General features: G+C 59.7%; 1 protein-coding gene across 5 annotated transcripts in view; it reads right to left on the bottom strand.

Annotated features, from left to right (window-relative positions):
- The window catches only part of ankzf1 (ankyrin repeat and zinc finger peptidyl tRNA hydrolase 1), a 50,335-nt gene that overhangs the window by 23,975 nt on the left and 14,171 nt on the right, over positions 1 to 12,189 (bottom strand). For all 5 annotated transcript variants that reach the window (XM_067981195.1, XM_067981196.1, XM_067981197.1 and 2 more), the window contains 3 exons: positions 9,960 to 10,180; positions 4,172 to 4,284; positions 3,297 to 3,450 (listed from right to left, as the gene is read on the bottom strand). In XM_067981195.1, coding sequence (XP_067837296.1) covers positions 3,297 to 3,450; positions 4,172 to 4,284; positions 9,960 to 10,180 — 488 coding nt within the window. The remainder of the gene's footprint in view (positions 1 to 3,296; positions 3,451 to 4,171; positions 4,285 to 9,959; positions 10,181 to 12,189) is intronic.

Below are 12,189 nucleotides of genomic sequence, written 5' to 3'. Positions count from 1 at the left end.
GGTCACCCTATTATAGAAAGGATATTATTAAACTAGAAAGAGTGCAGAAAAGATTTACTAGGATGCTACCGGGACTTGATGGTTTGACTTATAGGGAGAGGTTAGACAGACTGGGACTTTTTTCCCTGGAGAGTAGGAGGTTTAGGGGTGATCTTATAGAAGTCTATAAAATAATGAGGGGCATAGATAAGGTAGATAGTCAAAATCTTTTCCCAAAGGTAGGGGAGTCTATAACGAGGGGGCATAGATTTAAGGTGAGAGGGGAGAGATACAAAAGGGTCCAGAGGGGCAATTTTTTCACTCAAAGGGTGGTGAGTGTCTGGAACGAGCTGCCAGAGGCAGTAGTAGAGGCGGGTACAATTTTGTCTTTTAAAAAGCATTTGGACAGTTACATGGGTAAGATGGGTATAGAGGGATATGGGCCAAGTGCAGGCAATTGGGACTAGCTTAGTGGTATAAACTGGGCGACATGGACATGTTGGGCCGACATGGACATGTTGTAACTTCTATGATAACTCCACTTTCCCGCCCGATCCCCATATCCCTTGATTCCCCTCGAGTCCCAAAATCTATCGATCTCAGCCTTGAATATATTCAATGACTCAGCATCCAGAACCCTCTGGTGTAGAGAATTCTAAAGATTGACAACCCTCTGCATGAAGAAATTCCTCATCTCAGTCTTGAATGGCCGACCCCTTATCCTGCGATTATGCCCCCTAATTCTAGACTCTCCAGAAAGGGGAAACAATCTCTCAGCATCTACCCAGTCCCTCATCCCTGGAACCATTCCAGTAAATCTCCTCTGCACCCTCTCTAAGGCCTTTACATCCTTCCTAAAGTGCGGTGCCCAGAATTGAACACAATACTCCAGTTGGGGCCTTACAAGTGTTTTAAAAAGGCTCATCATAACTTCCTTGCTTTTGTACTCTATGCCTCTATTTATAAAGCCCAGGATCCCGTAAGCTTTTTTAACCACTTTCTCAACTTGTCCTGCCATCTTCAATGATTTGTGTACCTACACCCGCAGGTGTCTCTGTTCCTGCACCCCCTTTATAATTGTACCATTTAGTTCATATTGCCTCTCCTCATTCTTCCGACCAAAATACCCGAGGGTGAAATGGTGTCGGCCGTGGCTCTGTGGGTATCTCTCTTGCTTGAGTCAGAAGGTTCTGGATGCAAGCCTCACTCCAGAGACTTGAGCTCATAATCCTCTGCAATGCAGCACCGAGGGAGCGCCGCGCCGTCGGAGGCTCAGCACCGGGGGAGCGCCGCGCCGTCGGAGGCTCAGCACCGGGGGAGCGCCGCGCCGTCGGAGGCTCAGCACCGGGGGAGCGCCGCGCCGTCGGAGGCTCAGCACCGGGGGAGCGCCGCGCCGTCGGAGGCTCAGCACCGGGGGAGCGCCGCGCCGTCGGAGGCTCAGCACCGGGGGAGCGCCGCGCCGTCGGAGGCTCAGCACCGGGGGAGCGCCGCGCCGTCGGAGGCTCAGCACCGGGGGAGCGCCGCGCCGTCGGAGGCTCAGCACCGGGGGAGCGCCGCGCCGTCGGAGGCTCAGCACCGGGGGAGCGCCGCGCCGTCGGAGGCTCAGCACCGGGGGAGCGCCGCGCCGTCGGAGGCTCAGCACCGGGGGAGCGCCGCGCCGTCGGAGGCTCAGCACCGGGGGAGCGCCGCGCCGTCGGAGGCTCAGCACCGGGGGAGCGCCGCGCCGTCGGAGGCTCAGCACCGGGGGAGCGCCGCGCCGTCGGAGGCTCAGCACCGGGGGAGCGCCGCGCCGTCGGAGGCTCAGCACCGGGGGAGCGCCGCGCCGTCGGAGGCTCAGCACCGGGGGAGCGCCGCGCCGTCGGAGGCTCAGCACCGGGGGAGCGCCGCGCCGTCGGAGGCTCAGCACCGGGGGAGCGCCGCGCCGTCGGAGGCTCAGCACCGGGGGAGCGCCGCGCCGTCGGAGGCTCAGCACCGGGGGAGCGCCGCACCGTCGGAGGCTCAGCACCGGGGGAGCGCCGCACCGTCGGAGGCTCAGCACACCGGGGGAGCGCCGCACCGTCGGAGGCTCAGCACCGGGGGAGCGCCGCACCGTCGGAGGCTCAGCACACCGGGGGAGCGCCGCACCGTCGGAGGCTCAGCACCGGGGGAGCGCCGCACCGTCGGAGGCTCAGCACCGAGGGAGCGCCGCACCGTCGGAGGCTCAGCACCGAGGGAGCGCCGCACCGTCGGAGGCGCCGCACCGTCGGAGGCGCCGCACCGTCGGAGGCGCCGCACCGTCGGAGGCGCCGCACCGAGGGAGCGCCGCACCGTCGGAGGCTCAGCACCGAGGGAGCGCCGCACCGTCGGAGGCTCAGCACCGAGGGAGCGCCGCACCGTCGGAGGCTCAGCACCGAGGGAGCGCCGCACCGTCGGAGGCTCAGCACCGAGGGAGCGCCGCACCGTCGGAGGCTCAGCACCGAGGGAGCGCCGCACCGTCGGAGGCTCAGCACCGAGGGAGCGCCGCACCGTCGGAGGCTCAGCACCGAGGGAGCGCCGCACCGTCGGAGGCTCAGCACCGAGGGAGCGCCGCACCGTCGGAGGCTCAGCACCGAGGGAGCGCCGCACCGTCGGAGGCTCAGCACCGAGGGAGCGCCGCACCGTCGGAGGCTCAGCACCGAGGGAGCGCCGCACCGTCGGAGGCTCAGCACCGAGGGAGCGCCGCACCGTCGGAGGCTCAGCACCGAGGGAGCGCCGCACCGTCGGAGGCTCAGCACCGAGGGAGCGCCGCACCGTCGGAGGCTCAGCACCGAGGGAGCGCCGCACCGTCGGAGGCTCAGCACCGAGGGAGCGCCGCACCGTCGGAGGCTCAGCACCGAGGGAGCGCCGCACCGTCGGAGGCTCAGCACCGAGGGAGCGCCGCACCGTCGGAGGCTCAGCACCGAGGGAGCGCCGCACCGTCGGAGGCTCAGCACCGAGGGAGCGCCGCACCGTCGGAGGCTCAGCACCGAGGGAGCGCCGCACCGTCGGAGGCTCAGCACCGAGGGAGCGCCGCACCGTCGGAGGCTCAGCACCGTCGGAGGCTCAGCACCATTTGTGGGATCTTGTTGTGTTTCCTACAACAATGACTACAGTTCAAAAAGTGCTTAGTTGACCGTGAAGCTCTTTGGGATGTCCCGCAGGGGTGGGGGGAGGCGGTATATAAATACAGCGGGCAATACTGTGTTGATCGCGAGACCCCTCTGGCCGTGCTGTTCTGATGAGAGTCGTGGTGTGTGTGTAACACAAACATTCAGAGCCGATACCAGCAATCGGGCCGAAGGTGATAACAAACCAGACACCTTGACGAGAGCGGCTTCGTTGTAGCGTCTGAGGGAGGCTCCGGCTGACTTGGGGGCTCGGCTGCGGTTCTGCCCGTCCCGGGCACCCTGGGCGACTCCACACTTCGCCCTCACTGTGTATCGATGAAACGTCTTGTGGAGCACAGCTTCACTCCTGAGGGAAAGAGCGATCATAGGGAGTAATCACAGGAACAAAAATATACCACAATACTGTCCCATCAAACACTCCCGGGGCAGGTACAGGGTTAGATACAGAGTAAAGCTCCCTCTACACTGTCCCATCAAACACTCCCAGGGCAGGTACAGCACAGGTTAGATACAGAGTAAAGCTCCCTCTACACTGACCCATCAAACACTCCCAGGGCAGGTACAGCACAGGTTAGATACAGAGTAAAGCTCCCTCTACACTGTCCCATCAAACACTCCCAGGGCAGGTACAGCACGGGTTAGATACAGAGTAAAGCTCCCTCTACACTGTCCCATCAAACACTCCCAGGGCAGGTACAGTGTTAGATACAGAGTAAAGCTCCCTCTACACTGTCCCATCAAACACTCCCGGGGCAGGTACAGCACAGGTTAGATACAGAGTAAAGCTCCCTGTACATGTGCTGGGTACCCTCCTGGAGGAACCCTCAATCACAGACACTGATCCTGTCCCATCACTGTGGGGGGAATCACAGGGCTCTGGTGCCGTATTTGCTGAGAGCTCTTGTTGAGCAGAGCACTGTGTGGGATTCTGTCCCTTGACAAACAGTTTGTTACAGGGCTGAACATTATTAAATCTCTGCCGCCCCTGTGGGCACAGCCCCCCACCTCCCTGATGAACGACAGACCCCCCCCACAGGAAGACCACCTTAACATGACCCTGTACTTGCCCTCGAAACACTGCTCCAGCAAAATGACCGCCGCCCGCCATCAGAATGACCCAGATGGTTTGAGGGCCGAGGTGGAGTAGCGATGACAGGAGTCTCTCCTCACTCACGGGGTCCTGTGGGAACAGAGGTGATTACAAGGGCACTTGGCAGAAGCCCCAACACTTTACACAATGGGGGGGGCTCAACCACAGAAAGAATTAGTCCCTGAACCCCCACCCCACCCCCCCCAGTGACCTGAGGTGTGCCCGCAGCCCGAGTGCCCCGACACGGCCCGTGTACCCAATGAAATCCGATAAACCCCGTGCGCCCAGATAACCCCGGCAACCGACAGGGGCGGACTGAGAGGATCGAGAAAACATTCCAGACCGGAAGCCCTCAAGCTGCGCAGACTAAGTGTGACTGTCGACGGGGACTGGGGGGCTCAGGAGGGGGTCGACAGGGGGCTTGTTGGGGGGGGGTGGGGGGCAAAACCCGGGGGCCGACAGGGGACTCGGGGGTCTGATGGGGGACTCGGTCCCAAACCGGGCGGTGCTCTCCTGCTCTGTGGGGTTCTGCGACGCACCACATGGTGGATTTACCTACTGAGCCATTGGCAGGAGCTTGTTGGAAATGTCTCACCTTCCCTCTCAGTGCCTGATGATTGTCACTGGCCTATCGGGTACACTGTGTTAACTTGTGTATCTCCCAGTTACAGGTCAGACCAGTTCAGATTCATGTGGGTCGTATAGAGGAGACTCTTAACCCCTGCCAACCTGGCCCAGACCCCTACCCCGGCTCCTCCCTTTCAAATTCACACTCAGCTAAAGCAGAAGCCTGTGTCCTTCAACTGGTTAATAATTCATCCTGCTCGAGGAGCAAACTGACTGTCCCCTGGCGGGGGGGGCTGGGTCACTGACTGTCCCTGGGGGGTGCGGGGGGAGAGGCTGGGTCACTGACTGTCCCCAGGGGGTGCGGGGGAGGGGCTGGGTCACTGACTGTCCCCGGGGGGTGCGGGGGAGGGGCTGGGTCACTGACTGTCCCCGGGGGGTGCGGGGGAGGGGCTGGGTCACTGACTGTCCCCGGGGGGTGCGGGGGAGGGGCTGGGTCACTGACTGTCCCTGTCAGTGCAGAGATCTCGGAGGGTTGTAGGGCTGGAGGAGGTTACAGAGAGAGGGAGGGGCGAGGCCACAAAGGGATTTGAACGACAGTTAGTGCTTCCCCCTCTCACTGCCGCTGAGCTTCATGTACCCTGCTTGGCACAATGCACTCCCCCAGCAGCTGAATTCACCAGTGTAATCTTGTCCTGTTGGTTATTTGAGGATCTCTACACTCCTCCAATTAGGAACATAGGAACAGGAGTAGGCCATTCAGCCCCTCGTGCCTGCTCCGCCATTTGATAAGATCATGGCTGATCTGTGATCCAACTCCATATACCTGCCTTTGGCCCATATCCCTTAATACCTTTGATTGCCAAAAAGCTATCTATCTCAGATTGAAATTTAGCAATTGAGCTAGTATCAATTGCCATTTGCGGAAGAGAGTTCCAAACTTCTACCACCCTTTGTGTGTAGAAATGTTTTCTAATCTCACTCCTGAAAGGTCTGGCTCTAATTTTTAGACTGTGCCCCCTACTCCAAGAATCCCCAACCAGGGGAAATAGTTTCTCTCTATCCACCCTATCCGTTCCCCTTAATATCTTATAAACTTCGATCAGATCACCCCTTAACCTTCTAAACTCCAGTGAATACAACCCCAATTTGTGTAATCTCTCCTCGTAACTTCAATGACACTTCAATGATCTATGTAACTGAACCCCTAAGTCCCTTTGGACATCCACTGTTTTTAACTTTTTACCATTTAGAAAGTACCCTGTTCTATCCTTTTTTGATCCAAAGTGGATGACCTCACATTTGTCTACATTGAATTCCATTTGCCACAGTTTTGCCCATTCACCTAATCTATCAATATCGCTTTGTAATTTTATGTTTTCATCTACACTGCTTACAATGCCACCAATCTTTGTGTCATCAGCAAACTTAGATATGAGACTTTCTATGCCTTCATCTAAGTCGTTAATAAATATTGTGAATAATTGAGGCCCCAAGACAGATCCCTGCGGGACCTACCCATTATCCCTACTCTCTGTCGCCTTTCGCTCAGCCAATTTCCTAACCAAGTCCGTACTTTTCCCTCGATTCCATGGGCTTCTATCTTAGCTAACAGTCTCTTATGTGGGACCTTATCAAATGCCTTCTGGAAGTTCATATAAATAACATCCATTGACATTCCCCTGTCCACTACTTTAGTCACCTCTTCAAAAAATTCAATCAGGTTTGTCAGGCACGACCTACCTTTCACAAATCCATGCTGGGTCTCTCTGATTAACTGAAAATTCTCAAGGTGTTCAGTCACCCTATCCTTAATTATAGACTCCAGCAATTTCCCCACAACAGATGTTAGGCTAACTGGTCTATAATTCCCTGGTTTCCCTCTTGTCCATCCCCGATTTCCATCGCTCCACCATTGGCGGCCGTGCCTTCAGCTGCCTAGGCCCTAAGCTCTGGAATTCCCTCCCTAAACCTCTCCACCTCTCTCTCCTCCTTTAAGACGCTCCTTAAAACCTCCCTCTTTGACCAAGCTTTTGGTCACCTGTCCTAACATCTCCTTATGTGGCTCGTTGTCAAATTTTTTTTGATAATCGCTCCTGTGAAGCACCATGGGATGTTTTACTACCTTAAAGGCGTGAAATAAATGCAACGTGTTCTAGTATCCAGAGACTTCAGCCCATAATCCAGGTTTACACACTGCTGAGGGAGCGCTGCACTGTTAGAGGGGCAGTACTGAGGGAGCGCCGCACTGTCGGAGGGGCAGTACTGAGGGAGCGCCGCACTGTCGGAGGGGCAGTACTGAGGGAGCGCCGCACTGTCGGAGGGGCAGTACTGAGGGAGCGCCGCACTGTCGGAGGGGCAGTACTGAGGGAGCGCCGCACTGTCGGAGGGGCAGTACTGAGGGAGCGCCGCACTGTCGGAGGGGCAGTACTGAGGGAGCGCCGCACTGTCGGAGGGGCAGTACTGAGGGAGCGCCGCACTGTCGGAGGGGCAGTACTGAGGGAGCGCCGCACTGTCGGAGGGGCAGTACTGAGGGAGCGCCGCACTGTCGGAGGGGCAGTACTGAGGGAGCGCCGCACTGTCGGAGGGGCAGTACTGAGGGAGCGCCGCACTGTCGGAGGGGCAGTACTGAGGGAGCGCCGCACTGTCGGAGGGGCAGTACTGAGGGAGCGCCGCACTGTCGGAGGGGCAGTACTGAGGGAGCGCCGCACTGTCGGAGGGGCAGTACTGAGGGAGCGCCGCACTGTCGGAGGGGCAGTACTGAGGGAGCGCCGCACTGTCGGAGGGGCAGTACTGAGGGAGCGCCGCACTGTCGGAGGGGCAGTACTGAGGGAGCGCCGCACTGTCGGAGGGGCAGTACTGAGGGAGCGCCGCACTGTCGGAGGGGCAGTACTGAGGGAGCGCCGCACTGTCGGAGGGGCAGTACTGAGGGAGCGCCGCACTGTCGGAGGGGCAGTACTGAGGGAGCGCCGCACTGTCGGAGGGGCAGTACTGAGGGAGCGCCGCACTGTCGGAGGGGCAGTACTGAGGGAGCGCCGCACTGTCGGAGGGGCAGTACTGAGGGAGCGCCGCACTGTCGGAGGGGCAGTACTGAGGGAGCGCCGCACTGTCGGAGGGGCAGTACTGAGGGAGCGCCGCACTGTCGGAGGGGCAGTACTGAGGGAGCGCCGCACTGTCGGAGGGGCAGTACTGAGGGAGCGCCGCACTGTCGGAGGGGCAGTACTGAGGGAGCGCCGCACTGTCGGAGGGGCAGTACTGAGGGAGCGCCGCACTGTCGGAGGGGCAGTACTGAGGGAGCGCCGCACTGTCGGAGGGGCAGTACTGAGGGAGCGCCGCACTGTCGGAGGGGCAGTACTGAGGGAGCGCCGCACTGTCGGAGGGGCAGTACTGAGGGAGCGCCGCACTGTCGGAGGGGCAGTACTGAGGGAGCGCCGCACTGTCGGAGGGGCAGTACTGAGGGAGCGCCGCACTGTCGGAGGGGCAGTACTGAGGGAGCGCCGCACTGTCGGAGGGGCAGTACTGAGGGAGCGCCGCACTGTCGGAGGGGCAGTACTGAGGGAGCGCCGCACTGTCGGAGGGGCAGTACTGAGGGAGCGCCGCACTGTCGGAGGGGCAGTACTGAGGGAGCGCCGCACTGTCGGAGGGGCAGTACTGAGGGAGCGCCGCACTGTCGGAGGGGCAGTACTGAGGGAGCGCCGCACTGTCGGAGGGGCAGTACTGAGGGAGCGCCGCACTGTCGGAGGGGCAGTACTGAGGGAGCGCCGCACTGTCGGAGGGGCAGTACTGAGGGAGCGCCGCACTGTCGGAGGGGCAGTACTGAGGGAGCGCCGCACTGTCGGAGGGGCAGTACTGAGGGAGCGCCGCACTGTCGGAGGGGCAGTACTGAGGGAGCGCCGCACTGTCGGAGGGGCAGTACTGAGGGAGCGCCGCACTGTCGGAGGGGCAGTACTGAGGGAGCGCCGCACTGTCGGAGGGGCAGTACTGAGGGAGCGCCGCACTGTCGGAGGGGCAGTACTGAGGGAGCGCCGCACTGTCGGAGGGGCAGTACTGAGGGAGCGCCGCACTGTCGGAGGGGCAGTACTGAGGGAGCGCCGCACTGTCGGAGGGGCAGTACTGAGGGAGCGCCGCACTGTCGGAGGGGCAGTACTGAGGGAGTGCTGCACTGTCGGAGGGGCAGTACTGAGGGAGTGCCGCATTGTCGGAGGGGGAGTCTTTCAGATGAATCGTTAAATCGAGGCCCTGTCTGCCCTCTCAGGTGGATGTAATAGATCCCAAGGCCACTATTTCGAAGAAGAGCAGGGGAGTTCTCCCTGGTGTCCTGGCCAATGTTTATGCCACAACCAACATCACGAAAAACAGATTATCTGGTCATGATCACATTGCTGTTAGTGAGATCTTGCTGTGTGCAAATTGGCTGCCGTGTTTCCTACATAAAACAGTGACCACACTTCAAAAAGATCTTCATTGGGGAGGGGGGACCGGGGGGGGACCGAGGAAACGGGGGGGGGGGGGTTGGAGGAGGGAGGGACCGGGGAGGAGGGGGACCAGGGAGATGTGGAGGGGGAGGGGGCAGGGGGACCGGGGAGACGGGGGCAGGGGGACCGGGGCAGGGGGACCGGGGCAGGGGGACCGGGGCAGGGGGACCGGGGCAGGGGGACCGGGGCAGGGGGACCGGGGCAGGGGGACCGGGGCAGGGGGACCGGGGCAGGGGGACCGGGGCAGGGGGACCGGGGCAGGGGGACCGGGGCAGGGGGGACCGGGGAGACGGGGGCAGGGGGACCGGGGAGACGGGGGCAGGGGGACCGGGGAGACGGGGGCAGGGGGACCGGGGAGACGGGGGCAGGGGGACCGGGGAGACGGGGGCAGGGGGACCGGGGAGACGGGGGCAGGGGGACCGGGGAGACGGGGGCAGGGGGACCGGGGAGACGGGGGCAGGGGGACCGGGGAGACGGGGGCAGGGGGACCGGGGAGACGGGGGCAGGGGGACCGGGGAGACGGGGGCAGGGGGACCGGGGAGACGGGGGCAGGGGGACCGGGGAGACGGGGGCAGGGGGACCGGGGCAGGGGGACCGGGGAGACGGGGGCAGGGGGACCGGGGAGACGGGGGCAGGGGGACCGGGGAGACGGGGGCAGGGGGACCGGGGAGACGGGGGCAGGGGGACCGGGGAGACGGGGGCAGGGGGACCGGGGAAGCTCCTTACCTGCTTACCCTGCAGGACACAGCGATAGACTGCGAGATACTCGCCCTCCGAGGTCTGGAAGAGGACTCGATGACTCAGCCGACCTCGAGGCTTCTCCTCTGTGGGAGGTTCCTCATCCTCGGGATGGAGAATATTCTGGATGCTGCGACAGTGCAGCCGCTCGGGCTCAGTGTCAGAATCAGTCTCTTCGGAATCAGAGCCGGAAATACTGGATACCTCACCTGAGAAAAATCAACACATTACAGGAGAAGAGGAACCACTGGCTCCCTCTACACTGTCCCATCAAACACTCCCAGGGCAGGTACAGGGTTAGATACAGAGTAAAGCTCCCTCTACACTGTCTTTTTTTATTCCTTCATGGGATGTGGGCGTCGCTGGCGAGGCCGGCATTTATTGCCCATCCCTAATTGCCCTTGAGAAGGTGGTGGTGAGCCGCCTTCTTGAACCGCTGCAGTCCGTGTGGTGAAGGTTCTCCCACAGTGCTGTTAGGAAGGGAGTTCCAGGATTTTGACCCAATGACGATGAAGGAACGGTGATATATTTCCAAGTCGGGATGGTGAGAGGGGAATGTGCAGGTGGTGTTGTTCCCATGTGCCTGCTGCTCTTGTCCTTCTAGGTGGTAGAGGTCGCGGGTTTGGGAGGTGCTGTCGAAGAAGCCTTGGCGAGTTGCTGCAGTGCCTCCAGTGGATGGTACACACTGGAGCCACAGTGCACCGGTGGTGAAGGGAGTGAATGTTTAGGGTGGTGGATGGGGTGCCAATCAAGCGGGCTGCTTTGTCCTGGACGGTGTCGAGCTTCTTGAGTATTCTTGGAGCTGCACTCATCCAGGCAAGTGGAGAGTATTCCATCACACTCCTGCCTTGTGCCTTGTCGATGGTGGAAAGGCTTTGGGGAGTCAGGAGGTGAGTCACTCGCCGCAGAATACCCAGCCTCTGACCTGCTCTTGCAACCACAAGTATTTATGTGGCTGGTCCAGTTAAGTTTCTGGTCAATGGAGATCCCCAGGATGTTGTTGGTGGGGGATTTGGCGATGGTAATGCCATTGAATGTCAAGGGGAAGTGGTTAGACTCTCTCTTGTTGGAGATGGTCATTGCCTGGCACTTGTTTGGCACGAATGTTACTTGCCACTTATGAGCCCAAGCCTGGATGTTGTCCAGGTCTTGCTGCATGCGGGCTTGGACTGCTTCATTATTTGAGGGGTTGTGAATGGAACTGAACACTGTGCAATCATCAGCGAACATCCCCATTTCTGACCTTATGATGGAGGGAAGGTCATTGATGAAGCAGCTGAAGATGGTTGGGCCTAGGATACTGCCCTGAGGAACTCCTGCAGCAATGTCCTGGGGCTCAGATGATTGGCCTCCAACAACCACTACCATCTTCCTTTGTGCTAGGTATGACTCCAGCCACTGGAAAGTTTTCCCCGATTCCCATTTCAATTTTACTCGGGCTCCTTGGTGCCACATTCGGTAAAATGCTGCCTTGATGTCAAGGGCAGTCACTCTCACCTCACCTCTGCAATTCAGCTCTTTTATCTATGTTTGGACCAAGGCTGTGATGAGGTCTGGAGCAGAGTGGTCCTGGCGGAACCTGAGGTCTGGAGCAGAGTGGTCCTGGCGGAACCCAAACTGAGCATCGGTGAGCAGGTTATTGGTGAGTAAGTGCCGCTTGATAGTACTGTCGACGACACCTTCCATCACTTTGCTGATGATTGAGAGTAGACTGATGGGGTGGTAATTGGCCGGATTGGTTTTGTCCAGCTTTTTGTGGACAGGACGTACCTGGGCAATTTTCCACATTGTCGGGTAGATGCCAGTGTTGTAGCTGTACTAGAACAGTTTGGCTAGAGGCGTGGCTAGTTCTGGAGCACATGTCTTCAGCACCACAGCCGGGATATTGTCGGGGCTCATAGCCTTTGCTGTATCCAGTGCACTCAACCCTTTCTTGATATCACGTGGAGTGAATCGAATTGGCTGAAGACTGGCTTCTGTGATGGTGGGGATATCGGGAGGAGGCCGAGATGGATCATCCACTCGGCACTTCTGGCTGAAGATGGTTGCAAATGCTTCAGCCTTGTCTTTTGCACTCACGTGCTGGACTCTACAATCATTGAGGGCGGGGATGTTCACGGAGCTTCCTCTTCCCGTTAGTTGTTTAATTGTCCACCACCATTCACGGCTGGATGTGGCAGGACTGCAGAGCTTTGATCTGATCCGTTGGTTGTGGAAT

The sequence above is a fragment of the Heptranchias perlo genome, unplaced genomic scaffold (genome assembly GCF_035084215.1).
Source record: "Heptranchias perlo isolate sHepPer1 unplaced genomic scaffold, sHepPer1.hap1 HAP1_SCAFFOLD_689, whole genome shotgun sequence".
Taxonomy (NCBI): Eukaryota; Metazoa; Chordata; class Chondrichthyes; order Hexanchiformes; family Hexanchidae; genus Heptranchias; species Heptranchias perlo.
Note: the sequence above shows the minus strand (reverse complement) of the source record. Positions and strands in the feature narration are given on the sequence as shown.